This window comes from Crinia signifera, chromosome 11 (assembly GCF_055691185.1).
Source record: "Crinia signifera chromosome 11, ASM5569118v1, whole genome shotgun sequence".
Taxonomy (NCBI): domain Eukaryota; kingdom Metazoa; phylum Chordata; class Amphibia; order Anura; family Myobatrachidae; genus Crinia; species Crinia signifera.
The window spans coordinates 36529166-36550733 of record NC_139227.1 but is presented as its reverse complement, the minus strand read 5'-3'; the positions used below and the strand labels follow the sequence as shown (position 1 = coordinate 36550733).

The window sequence follows — 21568 nt, the reverse complement described above, 5'->3', positions numbered from 1 at the left end:
CTTGCTCCTCAGTCATAGTTCCTAACAGTAAGCAAGGGCATATTGTCTACTAACATGTCCCATAAGGACACAGGGCGGATTTATTAAGCATGGTGAAGTGATAAAGTAGAAAGTGATAACGCACCAGCCAGTCAGCTCCTACATTTTGTGGTTATAGGCTGGGTTTGGACTGGCTGGTGCGTTACCACCAGCCACTTTATAGTTTCTCCAGGCTTAATAATTCTGCCCCACAATTTCCTATTTAAAAAGTTGTAAAAGCAATGCATACTGTGTAAGATTATTTTAATGTTTTACAGCATGCAATCTATATTTACACACATGCAGCCTAATGACATGCATAATAGGCACTTTAGTATTTATTGTACCCCAGTATGATCTCTTATCGGAGCCGCCGCACAGTAAAGAACAGATTGTTAAATAGCCCTGAACACTAATTCCGTAATGCCCAGACAAGACTCGACGAGAGATGTTGGTTTCCGAAAATGTATTATAAATGTTCTGAACAGCCCCCAAAAACGTAGGAGCTAATTGGGCAGCCAGCTGCACTATAATCTTATATGCCGCAGATATTAGAGCTTATTTCCTTCCCTATCAATACATGATACCAAACCAATCACGGCCATATCCATGTGGCGCACCCACCTTCTTATTCACGGATTCCTAGAACTGTATAGAAGCAGAGGACGATGCTAATGTTCTATCAGAGACAAAAACAATGGGCCTGATTCAGCTTCACTCGCTAAGCAGCGGTTGTTTGCTGCTTAGTGGCGAAACATTCTTGTTTTAATAGAGGTATTAGTAGAAAAAGCAGTGATTTCTCCAAGGTTTATATCTACTCTAATTGGGAGAAGCACTGGAGAAAAGGGTCATCACTGCTTTACAATAGGCTCAAGGTTATTTTATTATTGTATATTTATAAGGCGCCACAAGGGCAGCACTGAACAGGGGGAAACAAAACCGCTGATATGTTAAATACAGTACAAATTATTACACACAAGTTATTTGTTTCACATAATTACAGTGTGCAGTTACTATTACTCTATCGGGAATGCAGAGGGTCCTGCTGGCATGAGGTTACAATCTCATGTGGTGTACAGGTTTTTCTTAGAGGATTTCAACAGATATTGGGCAATCGTCCAGCAGCGAGTTCCCTGCAGGGACCGATGGTGCGGACCTGCGCATGCGTATCGGCGATTATATGCATGGCCGATGTGCAAACGCCTTTGACAACTATCACAGCCGCCGAGGCATTTACGTAGTGGGCAGACAGAGGGCTGGCGCATGGTGATGCCCACCGTTACCTGGGCGTGCCCACAAAAATGGTTAATCCGTTCCCTACAGGCGGCAATGGGGGATCAGCAAAGTCAGAGAGTTCCATGATAACATAGTAATTGTATATTAGAATGCTGCCATTACCAACACTAAGCACTCATTTATTGGACTACAGGGATACACAGCAGTGTGTCATTAATTAGCTATATATTACTTTATATAGTGCCCATGTGTCAGGGGGCAGATTAGGAGTCACAGGCTGCAGCGTCTATTGGTCATCGCCCACCCTTTCCTTATGTACATTCATGTATGAGGGCTGGGATGCCCACTTTTAGTGCCCAGGCTTTAAACAGACAGTTCAAAAACCACTCCACCAAACACAGCCAAATCTCATTCTAACCCTGTGTACCACTGTCACTGTCTACCCCATCTGTGTCACCCTTATCTGTCTGCCTCTCCCCTTTAGAATGTCAGCTCTTAACTTAAACCATCTTCTATTCCAAACTCCCTTCCACTGCACCAAATCCCATGGTTTTCTGCCACCCTATGTTTATCTACCCCGTACTTGTCCTATATTATCTTGAACTGTAATGGTGTGTACACACGGTGAGATTCCCTTGCTATTCGAATTAAGATTTGATTGCTATGCAGTCTTAACTCTGTACTATTTACATACAATATATTTTATTTATTTATTTAGAGTTTCTTATATAGCGCAGCAGATTCCGTTGCGCTTTACAATAGTAGACAGTGATAAAACAAACTGGGTAACAACAGATAGTGTGGTGGTTAGAGGGCCCTGCTGCAAACTTACAATCTACATGCTATCTATATTCGATTTGTACTATATAGTCATTGCAGCCCTGTCTTATCTGGGTTTCGATTTGTGCTGTCCCGGGAGCGCACATTGGGATCGCAAGGTAAAAAAAACCTGTGCGATCTGCATGCAATTTAGGCTATTTAGTCAAAATCTAACCGTGTGTACACAGTCACTGTTTTCTTGTATTGCTTATTTGTTTATGTACTCTGTAACTGGGCTCTGTCAATCCCTTTCGCCGCCATATAAATAAATATTTTTATTATTATATTTTACTGAGCACACTGTTAATTATGGAAACTGGCACAAGGCGATATGTCAGAACACATCAGCTCTTGTCCATTTGTTTGCATTATTCTCTGAGAGACTCCTCTGTGCCAGTAACTATAATTTGCCCCTGGAAAGCAGCATGCAAGCTCTCTGTATTGGTTACACTAAATGTAAATGAGTGTGCAGAGATTTTATGCATTTTCCACCTGTGTATTTTAATTATAGAAACAATGGACAAAGAAAATGCTCCCAAAATAGGCTTACGATCTCTTAAAAAAAATGATTGTGTAGCACTGGGCCTGAATCATGTTAGTCAGTAAAGCAAACAAGCAAGCAACTGGGTAAAATCATGCTGCACTGCAGAGGGGCAGATGTAACATGTGTAACTATTGGCTCAATTGCAGTTTAAAATACAGCAGTCTAACATCTGTGGGCTACATGCAAAAGCAGCTCATACTTACCCTTCACAGAAAAAAATATAAATGTATTTGCTTCCCTTGCTTGGTAATATGGTTTGTTCCAGACACAACGTAACTTACATTTTATTGTTTTACTTACACACATGAATAAGACACTCCGTGAGTAATCTCCCTGGCTGCGGGTGAAGCAGTACAAGCAGCCCCCTGACAGGCAGGAGGATGTAATACATTCAACCACAGACACACAATTATCATAGCGAGCAGCTGAAATCAGACAGTGACCAAGAACATGTATCATTTATATGCAGATATAAAAAGAAGAGAAAAAAAAAACAACATCTGTTTCAAAGGTAGGAAATGTTATAAAAAAAAAAATTGAACACGAAACCTATAAAAGACGCAGTAAAAAAACAGGTACATGTTCCTGGAAATATTCACGCTGTAACACGGGAGAATGCTGCATGTACTGACATATGTCTGCGCCGGCACGGTGGAAACCTTCTGTTCGCTTGTTTGTTGGGGCTGGACACACTGGTGCATCCGTTGTCTGAGCAATGGTGTCATTATGGCCCTTATTCAGATCACAGTACAAATTTGTTCTCAAAATGGGCAAAACCATGTGCACTGCAGGTGGGGCAGATGTAACATGTATAGAGAGAGTTAGATTTGGGCGAGTTATTTTGTTTATGTGCAGGGTAAACACTGGCTGCATTATTTTTATACTGCAATTTAGATTTCAGTTTGAACACACACCACCCAAATGTAACTCTCTCTGACCATGGTACATCTGCCCCACCTGCAGTGCAAATGGGTTTGCCCATGTCGAGAACAAATTTGTACTACGATCAGATCTGAATAAGGGCCTATATTTGGTATGGGAAATATGGTATTACATTGTAGTCCTTCAGTATGGTGTGTGCCTGAGGTCCTGAGTTCAATTCCCAGTCATGGCTGATTTGTGTGAATGTTTTTTCTGTGATAGGAGATATAGGGGGCAATTTATTCGGGGGTCGCATATGAGACCCCCTGCACAGTATTCGGAAACATGCATGCCTGATTGGCAGGCAGACATGTTCGTGGGAAGGCATGAGGGCAGGATGGCCAGTGTTTCCATCCTGTTTCCTGGGAGTGACCAGGGCAAGGACTGCGATCGTGTCGTAGTTTGATGAGATCTCAAACGTAGGCTGGTGTTGGCATGCACCTCTTCCTGCATTAGCATATACAATCCTTACTGAATCAGGCCCCATAGAGTGCAAGCTCTGCTGGGACACCGACTGATGTGAGTGACTGACCTAATTTCTGGGAAGTGCTGGGTAATATGGACGCGCTATAAAAACAGTGAAATAACTTTGCCACTGATCCTTTGATAATATGGGAGAGAGATGATATAATGTCAAAACCTTGGGGAATACCTTTGTACACAACGCGTTTCACAGGGTATTTGCAAATGAATGCGCACACTCCATGTGGAACACAAAGACATTGCCGATCAGCTCACTTACCATATAGCATGCACCTACCTGTAAATTCTATACTACATATTACTGACTTCCCTGAACTCTTGCTGTTATCCAAGGCATGTAAATGGATGTTTGAGGTTACAGAAGATAAAAGTCATCAGACATCACAATTAAGATTGTAAACGGATGTTCCCAACAAATCTGTGAGATTATTTTTAAGTTGGTTACTCATTAAAGGACTTGTGGGAAACAAAAACATAATAACTATCTAAAAAATGTAGACCTCGTCCAAAACGTTATTTTTACTAAAGGCGCAGACACTATTTCAGCGGAGACCCTGCTGGGTGTTCTTACTAAGTACACAAATGAACAGATAGGAAAACTGTGATTTCATGTGTTTGGTCTTCTGTGGTGATTTATACCCAAATAAGAAAACACAGAGAGCTCAGTTTTATCTGTCCATAGATGTCTGCGGCGTTTCATTGCTCCAAGCGGCAAATGACCGTGAATTATTAAGTGTAAAGGAGTTTTACTCTTTTCTCAGTCACCCTCCTGTTCTACTGACACGAAGGTCAGGATTCCCTCATGGATTATAGCGGGTGGCAGAGGACAAACCAATGAAAGGACAGCTAAACGCTAGATCTAAAAACACCATTTGGCTTATTTAAGAGCGATAATAAAAACATTCAGAATCTAAGAGAGAGAGAGAAAAAATCAGTTTACCAGAACTGAATTACATTAAATAAACTTGTTATTGGAAGGAGATATTTTCCCAATTTGAGGGAGATGTTTTCCCTATGCAGGATTCCAATCAATAAATAAATTCAGGAGTTTGCCAGAACTGAATTTTGTGAGATAAACTTGTTATTGGAAGGAGATATTTTCCCTATGCAAGATTCCTATCAGTAACTAAATTCAGGAGTTTGCCAGAACTGAATTACATTACCTTATTATTGGTGTGAGATATTTTTCCAATGCAAGATTACTATAAGTTATAAAAAAACAAAAAAACAGGAGCTTACCAGAACTCAATTATGCAAGATAAACTTGTTATTGGAAAGAGATATTTTCAGCAGCCAAATCCTCAGGGAACAATAGATTGCACTCTGCTCTAATGTCAATACTCTGTAAAGCACTGCGGAATCTGTGTGCGCTCAGGGCCGGTGCAAGCACCCCCTGCCCCAGGCAACCCCCCCCCCCCCACGTGCCGTCCGCCAGGGGGGGCTGCGGACGATACTGCAGCACGGGGGGGTGGCACGTGGCGGGGGGGTGGCGCAGGCGATACTGCGGCGGACGACACAAATCCAACGCTGGGGGGAGCAGCGTTGATTCACGCCACGGACGGAATAGGAGAGGGGAGAGGGAGGAGGAAGGATGGATCACAGACTTACTACTCCCCGCTCCCTGCTTTCGGGTACCTCTCTATGGTACCTTGGCGGCTCAGTACTGCCCTCCAGCGGCCGGCGCCCTAGGCAAATGCCTAGTCCTGCCTAGTGGTGGCGCCGGCCCTGTGTGCGCTATATAAGAAGCTGTTAATAAATAAATAATAAATTATCAATATCTGTAAAGGTGACAGAGTGCATAGTATCGCCTGTGTGTCATATTCCTAGGTAACAGAAATTAGCAACTATTCGCTCAATGTAGACCTGATACGGTCATCTGCAAAGTGCATAGTCGCCGTCCAGACAAAAAGAAGACCCACCCCATGCAAATCTGCAAGAGAACTGTGAATGGTCTGCTCAAATGTGAGAAAGTCTGACCCTTTCACAACTCTAAAACCGATTCAGGTTGATTGAGGCCGGCGCTGATGTCACAGAACCTCACTTAACCTGCCTGGGGGCACGCCTGTGTTTTCCGTGAAACTCCCAGAAACCGTCAGGTGTCTAACCACAAACGCCGACTTCCTGTCCATCAAACTGTGTTGCGATTAAATATTTTTGCTATTTCTCTCACTATTTTGGCTCGCGCATGCGTGCAAAAAATGGCGCGCATGAGCAGTCATTCGATAACCGATAGGATTGTGAATTCGCACAATAGCGATCAGGTCTGAATAACCCCTTATGTCTGATGATAGAACTACATAGCTAAAAATCCATAGGGGAGCTTGATAGAAATAAACTGGATTTAGGGGGTTATTCTGGTTCACTCGCAAAGGCACAATCACTCTCTAATGGACAAAACCATGTGCACTGCAGGTGGGGCTGATGTAACATGTGCAGAGAGAGTCACAAGACAAAAAACCAGTGAGCTCAGCAATGCTGGCTCACACTACAAGATGGCAGCCTGCGCGGTTTGTAAAAAAAAAAAAAGGGTCCACTGAAATTGTTTCCCATTAGTCTGTGTACAAAACGTTTTGAGGAGGGACTAGGAAAGCGACTTTTATGGCTGAAAATGTTTTTCCAACCCAGTAATATATTATTTTTAAAGTTTTTCCTCTTGAGATCAAATATTTACAACTCCTATAAACAATGCATGTATACTGGGCAGGAATTAGAGCAGGCGTCCAATAAACGGGGGGAAAAAAATGCAGAAAAGTCACCATCTGGATGAGCAGATGCGAAGCAGCGGTCTAAATGTGATTATTATACATCGTGGATAGGATCAGCTATAAAATGTATCAGACGCTAACCCGAGGCAGGGAATTCAGCAGACATGGTAGTGATAGTGGGGGGGGGTTGTGGTGAATGGATGGATGGATGGATATTACATGCAACTACTGACAATTAACATGTCAATCTATAAACATGAATCACGGCTGACTGTCACGAACGTAGAGATTACCACACATATACCCCCCACTCAGTAGATGGGTATATTTTCTTCCACTGCGTGACGAGACACAGGCTGTAACATTACGATTTCCAATTAAACCCAGTCAGGCCAGACACACCTGGGATTACTTAAGCTGGTGTGCATACTGCTGACCCCAGGCAAGATCTGATAAAATCCTGAACAAAAGTGACGTCATTTGCTTTGCGGGATGCAAGGGCCTACAAATTGTGTTGGCAAACTATTAGACGCATGGCGCAGGACATTAATACGGCGCAGGCAATAACAGGAAGGGAGGAAATGACAGCAGGGCTGCTTATTTCCTTTAGTTCTAGCACAACTCAGTGACAGCATTCATTAATCATCCGCTGATAATTGGCTGTAATAATCACTAATACAGCACCTGCTTAAAGCAAACGAAAGCAGCAGAAAACAGTGTTCTGAAGGGAGAACGGTTTAGTCTGATAAATGGCTTAGCCAGAGAAAATCCCCAGAGCGTGATAAACCCCAAAGCAATGTTCCCCATACTGTAAGACGGGTCGGAGCATGTGTCCCAGACACAGTCACGCCAGCAACCTACGAGAGGAGGCGATATAAATCTGATTTGGAGAAGGGCCCACTGGACTTGTGTCTGCAGTCACAGGAAATAAGGATCAGATAGAAGGCTACTGTTTGACAGGAGACAGGCAGCAATTGGGAGGAACAGAATACTCAGAGGTGACAATGCTGAGAGTTATTATCCAAATGGGGAAACTCTTTTAAACGCACAATGCAGACAAGTAACAGCCAGAATTCTCCGGACTTCACAGACTCCACCAATCAGGCTACTCTGAATGTGACGGTGATCAGTAAGTTATGGCTACCTGATAATCCCATTACTGCTACATATCCCCTTACCATGGGTACTTTCCCCTCTAAAGGTGCCCACACACTAGAACGATTTTTGGGCCGATTGGCCGATTTCCGATAAATCGATTTTGGGGCCGATTTTGGTCCAATGCGCGCTCCCCGTGGATCTTTAGCTGAATTTTCTGATCTTACATGCTGCACAAAAGATCAGAAGATTTAACAAAAGATCCATAGGAACGCACATGGGATCTTAAGAAAAATCTTTGGTAAAGATGTGCTCTTTGCCTGAAATCTTTTGTCCAGGACGGAAAAGAGATTTTAAGGCTATTTTATGCGCACATCTTACGATCGCAGATCTTTCTAGTGTGTGGGCACCTTAGAAGAGACAGGTATATAGAAGAGACATCACTGAAGGTTTTTAATGCAACAACTCATGTTCAGCTGAGCCAGGTTAACAATGGGGTGAATGGGACTACAGGTCCAAACCTACACATATAAATAGGCCCATTATAAAGGCAACCAGGTGATGAGCAGCTGCAGATTTATACTGCAGGCTTGAATGATGTAGCCTGGCTGTAGCAGCGCGTGGGATCGCACATCGCTATGGGACATACATACTGAGTGACTGGTGCTTAATCTCTAAGCAATCTAACCAGATCGCTGAGAACACAAGCTCGCATCTCCCCGTGTGTATGTCCCATTACACATTGCTGCCATCATCGCTGGGGGGGAAGCCGCTCAGTACATACACACTGAGACACTTTCCCCCTGCACGGCGCCGCGAGCAGGGAGAGGATGGCTTTACATAGCGCAATGCGATGCAAAGCCGTCCTGAAAGCTGCTCATCTGCTGGTAATACCAGCAAATGAGTTGTTTTTAGGCGTTGATGCAGGAGCGCGCAGCAGCGCTCACCGCTCATCACTGGGACACACACAGTGGGCGGCTTTGAGCTGAAAGCCACTCAAATGTTTTTGGAGCGGCTTTCAGGTCAAAGTCGCCCAGTGTGTTTGGGCATTAAGTCAGTGCATGCAGTCAAAATCTAGTGAAATTGCTTAGCAAGTGACCTCATATCTCTCTGTGTGTACAGAATGAGCGATAGTAATTAAGATCTCTCATTCTGAACCACTACCCTGCCTTTTTTTTGCTTAAGCAAAATTGCTTAGCACAAATCACCTCATGTGTATGCGCTCTCCACGGGAGATCTGGACACAGGGAAATTGCCTACCCTAAATAGCTTAGCACACATCTCTACATGTGTATGCCCCTTTTACTCTCACAAGGACAGCTTTGGACCGGAGGTAGGTTCATGCAGAAAAGATGCAGGGCCTACAAAGTAGTTCTTGCACGCAAGGCAAGTCAATCATGTTTTAGGTACAGAGAATTTGTTACCGATTCAGACCTGTTTGCGCAGTTTTTTATTTTTTTTTTTAATCAAGTAATTAATGTCATATGGGTCAATCATCTTGTAAATCATGAATCCCCTTTATACACTGCTGCACACGCAATTTGTAACTGCTTTGTTGTGTGCAGCGCTGACTTCCAATCACGCAACGGAACCATCTCCCAAGGGCTCAACACAATTTATGACCGATATAGAATTTACAACAGCAAACTACTGTTTACTCTGAAAATCTTAAGCAACTGAGTAGGAGAGATCCCAGGATTTTATGTGTTATTATTCTATTTGTTGGGAGATATATATATATATATATATATATATATATATTATTTTTTCTACTTTGAAGTGTTTCATCCCATAACATTCTCTGGCAGAGACTGCAATATAATCTGTGTAGCCAGAACCAAATACTTAACGTGAGTGTCCAGCTCTCGTTTTATGCAGCTGACCACAGCCTCAGGGGAGGGAAAGACAGTTGCTCAAAGTCTCCATAGGTCCCAAATAGGTATTTCATAGGGAAGTGCTACAAGCATCCGAAGAAAACCATTCCCAAGAAATATTAATGGATTGGCAGCTTTCTCAACATTTACATATGAAGCGAGCACATAAAAGACTAGAAACATCTGTTCGAGCCAGAGAATGTGCCAAGTAACCATGCACACAGAACAGACCATACTAAATATTTTCACTGCATTAAAAACTTCCTTTTCATAAAATAGGAGTGGAGAGAGTTAGACTTATATGAAATCGCTCGGTAACTGTGAGTGAGAGGATGACTTAATGTGGACCTGTCGCCTAGACGCAGTGGAGCCCATTTGTTGGCTGAATCAATATTCATCAAAGTGCTGCCTATCTAGTCACTAAGAGCAAGTGACATGACCGAGAATGCAGCCTATGCATTAACTAAGAGCCAGTGACAACACTGAAATGCAGCCTATGCATTCACTAACAGCCAGTGACATCACTGAGAATGCAAACTATCCATTCACCAAGAGCCAGTGAAAACACTGAGAATGCAGCCTATGCATTCACTAAGAGCCAGTGACATCACTGAGAATGCAGCCTATGCATTCATTAAGAGCCAGTGACATCACTGAGCATGCTGCCTATTATTTCACCAAGAACCAATGACTTCAATGAGCTATCCCTTCACTAACACCAGAGACATCACTGAAAATGTATCCTCTCCGTTCACCAATAGTAAATGACATCACTGTGAATGCTCCCTATGTATTCACTAAAAGCCAATGTCTTCACTGAGAATGCAAGCCAAGGGCAAGTATCATCACTGAGAATACAGCCGGTCCATTCAAAGCCAGTGACATCACTGCGGATATAGCCTAAGTATTCACTAAGAGCAAGTGACATCACTAAGAATGCAGAGTATCCAGTCACTAGGAACCAGTGATACTGCTAAGAATGCAGGCTATTTGTTCACAAGGAACCAGTGATATCAGTGAGAATGCAGTCTATTCATTCATAGAAGTCAATGACATCACAGGCACAAGTACTGCAGGGTGTGGAGTGGGAAAGTCTAATTGTACTACTCGGAAGGGGTCATGCCAGAGTGTCCGAGTCACAATTTTATAGTTCCTTCAAGACATATACTTGCCTCATTGACGCAATTCACAGTAAATCACAGAAACAAGGGTGCAGTCCCCCAATTATGTGAATCTCCTGCAAATTGCAGAAAGTATGGAAAATTAGATTAGCTCACAATATAATACAGGCCACACTAACCGCTAATAATGCACCTTTTAGCAGGAAGTACAGGACAGAGGGCCAGATGCACTAAGCTTCAAAAGTGATAAAATGGAGAGTGAGAAACCACCAGCCAATCAGCTCCCACCTGAAAGTTTTCAAACCCAGTCTGTGATATGGCATGTAGGAGCTGATTGGCTGGCTGTTTATCACTCTCCATTTTATCACTTTTGAAGCTTAGTGCATCTAGCCCAGAGTGAGGCCGCATCATTTTACTGCAGATTTACGGAAACTTGGCGCGTGCAGTCATAGCTACTACTTTACTATCCCTTAAGATTCTCTAGAGACACAGACCATTTTACCACCAGGGAGACGAGGGGGCAGGCACAACTTTTATACACAGTCAAAATAGACAAATCGTTATTTGATATTATAAAAACATCAGGATGAAAGTTCTGCCTTAAAAGAGGTTTAAAAAAAAAAGGTTCTAGAACCCTGCAAAACGTGTTCAAATCCAGATTGCAGTGATAACTGCGGCTTTGCTGAAGTATTCAACACTGGTTTTACACTTCCCAAAAAAACAATCACATGCCTGGCCTTTGGAGCTTCAGAACATGCATCCTGTGTCAAATGAAAACACGGAGTGGCTGTTTCTCCCTATGAGAACATACACAGCATCTCAAGAATAACAAACACTGGGAAGGTCTGTGGACGGGGGCATCGGCAGACCTGCAAGTGTATAGGCATATGAATATCCTTACAAAGAAATAAGGATTAAAAAGGGTTGAGTTTACCTGAAGGGTAAAAAAGGGGCAGACTAGATGGGCCAAATGGTTCTTATCTGCCGTCAAATTCTATGTTTCTATGTTTCTAAGATTGTTCCTCGAACTGGAGTTTCCCATGCTTTATTGAAACAATCTTTTGCAAGACTTCAAAGCTATCTTAATGGAAATGGCCCAGAGCACTGGAACTAGCGTTTCACCACAAGTTATGCACAGTCGAGGCCGGCTTGGCCCTGGTACAATGGCAGAGACACCAAGTCCACCACAGCAAGTCTGCAGATGTCAGCGAATTCAGATCTGTACCTGACGCCTAAGCTTGCCTCTTGCTGACAGATAGTGTCGGAATGGGTTTAAGGAGATTTGGCACAAAACATTCCAGATTTCATAATCAGGGGTGGATGGTTTAATCTGAGAGGTGCGGCTTTTGGGCATATAACGTTTAACACAAAACAACTCGAATCTTCTGTACTGTGCGTGATCTGACACAAAGGTATTGGGATTGCACTGAGCACAGTGACTTTGCCGAATCTCCTATGATTAATATGTATATTTATAGTGCTGGAGCACCTTCGAACACAAACTTTCTCACCAATTCTAGGCCATGCTATTGCTTTACGAGGGACACCAGGGAGGAGTAATGTCTTCCAGTTGTGGAAATTACTGGCAGAAGGCGACTGTAAGAGAACACGTTCTGCTTGGAAAAGGTGGTTTATAGAAGTTGTATCGTGCGATCAGTCTGTACACAAGACACATACAGGGGAGAGAATAATGACTTTTTACAATTCTCATGAAAACATAACTAAGACTTAGTGCCCTGTCTGATTTAATATAAAGTGGAAAAAGTCCAAAACATATCAACATGGAAGAGAGAGGAAACACCGTGGCCCTCAGAAATGTCTCGCTAAGGAAGGATATATTTAAATCAAATTATAATACATAGCCGTAACCCCGAGATGCCTCTCATACGTTTCTCATAATACACTGAATTAAAACCAGTAAGCAGCTGACATATCTGCAAACAAGAATAACGTCCTGATGCGAGTTTCCTGCTCCGAGAGAAGCGGATCGTTGCCAATTTAAGTGTTTGTTTTCAAAAGAGTAACGGGTGCCAATAGCCTGGCATGATCAGCTATTCAACCAGCCCCTGAGTTTGCTCTCGGAGACTTCCAGTAACCACCATACGCATTCACACTTACAGCCAGTAGGTATAAACTTTCAAGCATTTATGCTTAAAACCCTCAGTGTATTATCAACATGAACTTGTAGGAAGAGAGCGAGAGCCGCGCGGGCTGCCATGTTTACAATGTACTCGCGGCTGCCCAAGGCCAATCACTCAAACATCACATTCTTGTCTCTTCTGACAGAAACCATAGCCGAGCACACTTCAGCCAACGGTGGTTTGGACGCACTGCCTACATGGGAAAGCTGGAGCTTGGCCCGTCATCCGACCAGAGGAACCCATCGGCAATCATCAGACCCGTGCCCACAATTTTAATGTACAAACAAGAGATTACTGAAACCATAGCATGAGTGAGCGGCTTAATGGCTGGGAATTACATGCAACGGAGTAATCGTGGCAACTGAACCCTGCAGTCCCTTCCAGCAGCCAGGGCAATGCTGCTAAGCATGAATGTGGTTAACTATATGTGGGGATGTATGCATTGTATGACATTGCATTGTAAGATTGCATTGTATGCCCATCTTACATGTAACACTTTACTCTATGGTAAATGAGAATCAGGAACAGATTTTTGGTAAAACAAGTAAACAAAGGATCCCTGTTCTTCTCTGTTGTGGCTGGGGGTAGGCAGACAGCAGGAGACAAAGCTATGGCTGCTGCTTGTGGCTGAGGGTAAGCAGGAGAAAGCTACGCTGCTGGCTGTGATTGGGGGTAAGCAGGAGAAAACTTTGGATGCTGGTGGCTGTGGATAGGTAGAAGGCAGGAAAAAGATATGGCTGCTGCTTGTGGCTGAGGGTAAGTAGGAGAAAGCTACGGCTGCTGGTTGTGGCTGGGGTAGGTAGAAGGCAGGAGAAAGCTATGGCTGCTGGTTGTGGCTTGGGTAGGTAAAAGGCAAAATAAAGCTATGGTTGGTGGTTGTGGCTGGGGTAGGCAGACAGCAGGAGACAAAGCTATGGCTGCTGGTTGTGGCTAAGGGTAAGCAGGAGAAAGCTATGCTGCTGGTTGTGGCTGGGGTAGGTTGAAGGCAGGAGAAAGCTATTGCTGCCGGTTGTGACTGTGGATAGGTAAAAGGCAGGAGAAATCTATGGCTGCTGGTTGTGGCTGAGGTAGGGGTAGGTAGAATTCAGGAGAAAGCTATGGCTGCTGGTTGTGGCTGTGGATAGGTAGAAGGCAGGAGAAATCTATGGCTGCTGGTAGCTGGGGTAGGTAGATGGCAGGAGAAATCTATGGCTGCTGGTTGTGGCTGTGGACAGGTAGAAGACAGGTGAAATCTAGGGCTGCTGGTTGTGGCTGTGGATAGGTAGAAGGCATGAGAAATCTATGGCTGCTGGTTGTGGCTGTGGATAGGTAGAGACAGGAGAAATCTATAGCTGCTGGTTGTGGCTGTGGATAGGTAGAGACAGACAAAATCTATGGCTGCTGGTTGTGGCTGTGGATAGGTAGAAGGCATGAGAAATCTATGGCTGCTGGTTGTGGCTGTGGATAGGTAGAGACAGGAGAAATCTATGGCTGCTGGTTGTGGCTGTGGATAGGTAGAGACAGATGAAATCTATGGCTGCTGGTTGTGGCTGTGGATAGGTAGAAGGCAGGAGAAATCTATGGTTGCTGGTTGTGGCAGTGGATAGGTAGAGACAGGAGAAATCTATGACTGCAGGTGGCTGTGGATAGGTAGAAGGCAGGAGAAATCTATGGCTGCTGGTGGCTGTGGATAGGTAGAAGGCAGGAGAAAGCGAGGGCTGCTTGTTGTGGCTGTGGATAGGTAGAGACAGGAGAAATCTATGGCTGCTGATTGTGGCTGTGGATAGGTAGAGACAGATGAAATCTATGGCTGCTGGTTGTGGCTGTGGATAGGTAGAAGGTAGGAGAAATCTATGGTTGCTGGTTGTGGCAGTGGATAGGTAGAGACAGGAGAAATATATGGCTGCTGGTTGTGGCTGTGGATAGGTAGAAGGCAGGAAAAATCTATAGCTGCTGGTGGATGTGGATAGGTAGAAGGCAGGAGAAATCTATGGCTGCTGGTGGGTGTGGATAGGTAGAGACAGGAGAAATCTATGGCTGCTGATTGTGGCTGTGGATAGGTAGAGACAGATAAAATCTATGGCTGCTGGTTGTGGCTGTGGATAGGTAGAAGGCAGGAGAAATCTATGGTTGCTGGTTGTGGCTGTGGATAGGTAGAGACAGGAGAAATATATGGCTGCTGGTTGTGGCTGTGGATAGGTAGAAGGCAGGAAAAATCTATAGATGCTGGTGGGTGTGGATAGGTAGAAGGCAGGAGAAATCTATGGCTGCTGGTTGTGACTGTGGATAGGTAGAGACAGGAGAAATCTATGGCTGCTGGTTGTGGCTGTAGATAGGTAGAAAGAAGGAGAAATCTATGGCTGCTGGTTGTGGCTGTGAATAGGTAGATGGCAGGAGAAAGCTATGGCTGCTGGTTGTGGCTGTGGATAGGTAGAAAGAAGGAGAAAGCTATGGCTGCTGGTTGTTGCTATAGATAGGTAGAAAGCAGGAGAAATCTATGGCTGCTGGTTGTGGCTGTGGATAGGTAGAAAGAAGGAGAAATCTATGGCTGCTGGTTGTTGCTGTGGATATGTAGAGACAGGAGAAAGCTATGGCTGATGATAGTAATACACAGTTTATTGCTAAAGGTACCTGTAACAAATGAAAGGACCTCTCAAAACTAGTGATGGAAGGAAGCCAGAGCTATAATCTAAATTTTATTTAATGCTGTGACTATATATTTATGCATGTGCGGATCACTGACTGCATAATAATACATAGGCGACTCTACGGCAATACACTGAGACATGACTGCTCTCTGGCAGTACAACGAGACATAGGCAGATCTTTAACTGTACCAAGAGGCACGGGCAGCTCTCTGATAGTACAAAGAGGCATCAAGCTCCTGGTACATGATGAAGTAACTCTCTGATGATATAAGGAAACATGTCTAAGAAGCTTACACATATAATATCGTACACTGTATTCAACATAAAGGTTGATAGAACTTGATCCTGATCAGACTCTCCTGAGCTCAGCAATAATGTAACAGGTTGCACAGGACTTACCTTCAGAGTTGAGTGTGATAAGTGTCACATTGTTCCCCATGCTGGAGTTTCCGGAGTGACCACTGTTAGACAATGTGTCACTGGCCTCGGAACCACTGTCATTGTCATCATCATTGTGACTATCGTCTGGGCCTGGGACCTTGACCACAATGGTATTGTGCCTCCGTCCGGTGACGGCACTGAAAAACAATGAAACCGTTTTCTTAACCCATTCGCTTACAGGGCTTTACGACAAAGCTGGTCGGTGCACTGCGTTATCGGTCATAATTCAGCCATAAATCCCCAGCATCCTCTGCAAAGCTTCCTCGTGAGATGACCCATACAGGAGGCGACAAGTATAAAGATGGCAGTAAGCACCTATTGGGATACATCCAAATAGCCCCGAACTGGCTGCAAGTCTTAGCTATTCAGTCAGAAATCCACATTAAACAATGTACGTCTCAAAGGAGTTAACGTGCACTTTATGCCCCTTTCCCACTGCAGGCTTTACACGGTAAAATGCCATTTTTTTAGCCTTTTTAAACGGCTAGAGCTGCAGTGGGAAAGCTCCAGGTTGCTTTACACGGGTAACAAATACCGGTATTTGTTAACCGGGTAAAAAGCAGTGTTTTTACCGTGTAAGAGCCGTTTTTTTGGCAATGGGAAAGGGTTTTAAACGGTATTTAGAAATAATAATAAAGGTTAAGAACATGATTGGTGCATGTGATGTTTTTAATGACAGGCAAGGTTTACTAGAGAGTTTAAACGTGTTGCTTTGTGGTTTACACGGGTAAGTGTGAATGGGACAAAAACTGCTTTTAAACGTTATTTTAACGTTTAAAAGCTGCAGTGGGAAAGGGTCTTTGTGGCTATTACCCGGGTAAAGACACGTTTAAAAAAAACGGGTCTTTACCCGGGTAGGCAGTGGGAAAGCAGCATGAGATTGCACCTGCAATGTAGGTAAAAAGTAGGAACTTTCCCTGGGACACCCCTACCAATGGATAATAATGTATTTACAGGAAAATAGGCCGAGTAGAACGTATCATTTTTATGTAATTTTCTCCATAAAGCAAAACAATGCGGTAAATGATGTGCGGCATGTATATAGAGGTAACATGCTGTAGATCATGTAAGTTGGGTGTTGTATTGATGGGGAAGGGTTTTATAAACTTGCAGATGGGAGCTGCAAGTAATTCTTCATCTTTACATTCATAGTAGCCAGTGCTCTAGAAATGAATGAGCTAACATGCCATTCTGGCTTCTCGCTGTAGTAATGAAACATTTTATGGGAGACAGCGGAGATGCCTCAGTACGTCTGCATTACGTGGCATTTTCACTGATCACATAAATCACTAGAACAGATTGCTGTCCTTATATTGCGATATGCGTATATAACAGTATTTCTAGACTATGAGGAATGAAAACCGAACCCAAAGTAATTCTAGTAAGGAGCACAGAGATAGATAGATAGATAGATAGATAGATAGATAGATAGATAGATAGATAGATAATGTATTATGTGGGGTGATGCAAATGCCAGAGCATCTCCATATGGACATGACCATTACTGTGACCTAAACATGCTCCAGAAAGTCACATTTGAATGTACATAGACAAATTACCTATTGAGCATATTTTCCAGACTTTCGGTTGTCCTGTTCATTGACTCTTCATGGCCTTCCAGCTTGGCCACAACAGAGTTCTGTCGTTCATTATTCAGGATTACGGTTGTCTGAGGAACAACACTATGAGACAAAGAGAGATTACATGTTCAGGTCAGGCAGGCCAGATAAAGTACAGACTGGCGGTGTTTATAAAACCTGGCACACAGGTGTGTAAAGCAGCTCATATATTGACAGTTAATGTTCTGCACTATCACTTAGAAAAGAGAAGCAAACACCGTAGATAACAGCCCATTGTACCTGGGCACAATTGTACATAACTGCCTCTGCGACTCGCTGGCTCGCTGCAGGTTCGCCTGGGACATATTCACTGGCTTCACTTTATTTCTCAGTCATAATATTCCTTATTGTTTTGTCTCCTGACCAAGAGCAATGTTAGTCAACCCCATTCCCTAAGCCAAAGGGGCCAGTCACCGCCTCCACTGCCAACAAGAGTTTTGGAATACTTAACTTGGAAGTCCATGATAGAATTTAGCTATTGTGTTAACTGCAATATGAATGGAATTTGCCATTTTGCGTTAAATGACCTGAAATCGTAGCAATCCAGCAGCGAGAAAGCGGTGTCCATTCCCAGAGTTTTTACACTCTGTCTTATCACTTTGCAGCAGGGTCCAGCATTGCGTCCCAATATTCCTGCACTCTGAACGCTGCCCCAAAACAAACATCTTAGCAGGGAACTGGTCAGGCTTGAATTTCCGAGAGCTCACCACAGAGCATTATAGTGTATTTTGTTCCACATAAAAACACTGGCATACAAGGTGGAAAAAGCACTAAAGCGGAGCCACAGAGGTAAGCTGAAGATCAGCTTTTTATTGACAACAGATCCTTAGCTCATTTGACAATTTTATGATTTTTCTTTACTTGGGAGTAAGAACTTTCTGAAGGTGCGACGCAGATAAATTAAAAACTTGTCAGACGGCGCCCGTTAGAATAAAAGGCGGCTTTATAGTGTGGCGGGATGCCGCTACCATCGTGAAATGCAAAAGGATGTTAGACATTATTGTGAGCTGAATACGGACAAGCATTGTATCTCCAGCATCTATACATACATAAATCCACCATATTCTAAGAGCCTAATCTCCTCATTCCAGGAACTCCTGCAGAATGGGCTTGCAGCGCCCCTGGAATAGAGTGCTGTTCTGTTACTCCTGGTAATATACTGGAGTAATTAACTGAAGCGAATGCAGCTAGGTTAAGTTTTACTTTTTCTGAAAAACCTATCTTCGGTGAAACATCTCCCGTGTGAATGGGACAGTCAGTGGACTTGTTCTATCTGCTGAAGGAGATATGCAGCATTTTGCACAGTGGGGAACCATGCATGGGAAAGAATAGACAACATTTACATGACAATGGTGCAACGCTACTCTGGCTTATGCAGCACACACGCGTAGCAGCCCAGTACATTAGGAAATAAGGCGCAGGGAAAGTAACAGGATAAAGGAATGTGTAAGTTGTTCCAACTTACAGCACTTAAGCGGCAGGTCGCTGCCAGTATCAATTCACCTTTCTAATTGGTCCACCTGACCTGCGAGATTTGGCGGCCATGTCAGATTTTCAGTTTCTATTGTAAGAGCCAAAAGGAGTCTCCAAAATGTGAAAATCTGACTGTAAGATCTGTTTTATTTCAGTGCATCGGCCTCGCTTATCCCACCATTATAAACGATACTGGGCGTTGTCATCCCAAATATATGTAATTGCGAAGTGATAAGGTTACCTGGCAAGACATAGCTCTGGCTTTTGCCAAATCTGGTAAACATCACAGAATTCAGAACCATATAACCTTAGAAAAAATGGTAAACAGACAATTATTTGTAATAGTTGTGGTCTATAGGGGGAAGCGCAGGCTTACTGAAAGCGAGATTCCAAATCAAAAAATCTACAGAATACATTCATAAGTGTTTGCCATAAATATACACACAAACTTCTGGAATGTTCCTCTTAAATATTTGCGCGTGTGTGTGTGTGTGTGTGTGTGTGTGTGTGTGTGTGTGTGTGTGTGTATGTGTATACACACACACACATATTTTTTTTCTTAAATTACTATTATTACTGTTTTTTATTATATTTTTTTACTGTTTATTTATTTTTTTATTTTATTTTATATTTTTCAGTGACGTTTGGAGCTCGCTGCAGCCTTTTACATGATTTGGCGTAAACCAAAAACAAAAATGATGGTTTAAGTTGACACACGTTTCAATCTGATCCCTTTCATCACTCTTAAAACAACAACAACAACAACAATAATAATATCCAGTGTGACTGTGATTCTGTCCAATTTATTGAAATGTAAGCAGGACAATGAATAGAAGCTTGTGAAGGATCATAGAAAACATTTGGGACACTCTGACAAAGGAGTATCTGGGTTACACAGGTCCTGGTTCATAAGCATGCCTGGGTCATCAGATATTGTGTTTTGGTCACATCAGTTGGTCGTTTTAAGGAAACATTTTTTATTTGAATCTATATAAATGTGAGCGACGTTGGCATTTTTTGCGGATATTTTAAACATCTCTCACGGAGAAGTTTGGCACTCAGGGTTAAATAATGTTTGTTAACTGTTGTGTATTTTTATTATTATTATTATTATAAAAACTACCAGCATTAGAAGATCGGTAGAGAGAAAATTGCTGTAAAACTTTATATAGAATAACTTGATGTTTATTTTCTCTTAATCTTTGTACATTAAGAAATATAATGTATTTCTTTTGACATCACACATAAAAGTACCTACATGATTTAATTAAAATCATATACAGGTATTAGCCAGAGAATCTCAGAAAATAAAGTGGATTTATTGGAGGAGTTACTTCCAGACGCTGCTCTGTCAGCAGTTATTTATTCCCTGTTCATATAAGATTACGGAGGAAAACTTAAGAGGGTTCTACAACTAAAACCTGCAAAAACAGAGGAAAAATAAAACCTGGGGAAGGCTTTGGGTTTCCTACAGAAGACTGACAGGAGAGGGCTGGCCCGGCACGCTGTCCTCACTCCCAGGCAGCATTCCTTTCATCACCTAGGGTGCTAACTGCCACTGTGCACCAAGCGGCACCAAAAATAACCGCGTCAGTATATAGGAAGTCTAATGTGTGTGTGGCCTGTGGTCAGCGTTACTATTAGTGTAACAGTAGGAAAATAAGATTACTCAAATGACTACATTTTACAGCAGACTTGCAATATATTTTATCGATATTATGTAACGTTGTTCTGGGAATTCTTCACCGAAAGAACCTTTAAATAGCGGTTTATTTCTATAGCGATTCCACAGTGAATTATGTACTGTAAACCTTAGAGTTTTGCTTCTGTACTTGTTAGTAGGAGTGGAAGATGCACCTATAGTTAGTGTTCATTCTAGGACCCTGCATCTTTCAAACCCGGTGCAGCTTCTCTTCCCTGCCTGGGGTGCCGCTGTCTGCTGTGGTGCTTGTAGCACAGTGTGGTCTGTATTTCGGCACGGATATGCAGACCAGATCTGTGATAGAAGCACCACAGCAGAAACAGACACCCCAGGCAGTGAAGAGGAACTGCACAGTTTTGGAGGATGCCGGGTGCAGCCCTGTTCGTTAGGGTCCGAATTCGACCACGTCCCGATGTTCGTGTTTGAGTATGCGCGAAAAAACAGGAGCAAACAGGCTGTTGGCTTTGGGAAGGGAGGGCTGGGGGCAGGCAGGGAGTGGGTGCAGGGGTATGCCCAGCGTTTCATGCCTGCTCGGGCGGGCAGCTGGAGTCACATGGCGTCAGCGCCCGCCCCGAATTCGGGTTGAGATTGTTTGGTCTACAGCAAGTTGGTCGACAGTCGTTCGGTGGACATTGGTCTAGGTTGACATGGGTTTAGGTCAACAGGTCAATAGGTCGAAAAGCATTAGGACGACAGTGTCTAGGTCGACGTGGGGTTTTTCACTGTTTTTTTACCTGGATGTCGACATA

The 21568-nt window shown here is 43.3% G+C and overlaps 1 protein-coding gene across 1 annotated transcript in view; it reads right to left on the bottom strand.

Annotated features, from left to right (window-relative positions):
- The window catches only part of BANP (BTG3 associated nuclear protein), a 441607-nt gene that overhangs the window by 323361 nt on the left and 96678 nt on the right, over positions 1-21568 (bottom strand). The window contains exons 5-6 of the mRNA XM_083165122.1: positions 17585-17707; positions 15984-16162 (exon numbers count right to left, since the gene is read on the bottom strand). Coding sequence (XP_083021248.1) covers positions 15984-16162; positions 17585-17707 — 302 coding nt within the window. The remainder of the gene's footprint in view (positions 1-15983; positions 16163-17584; positions 17708-21568) is intronic.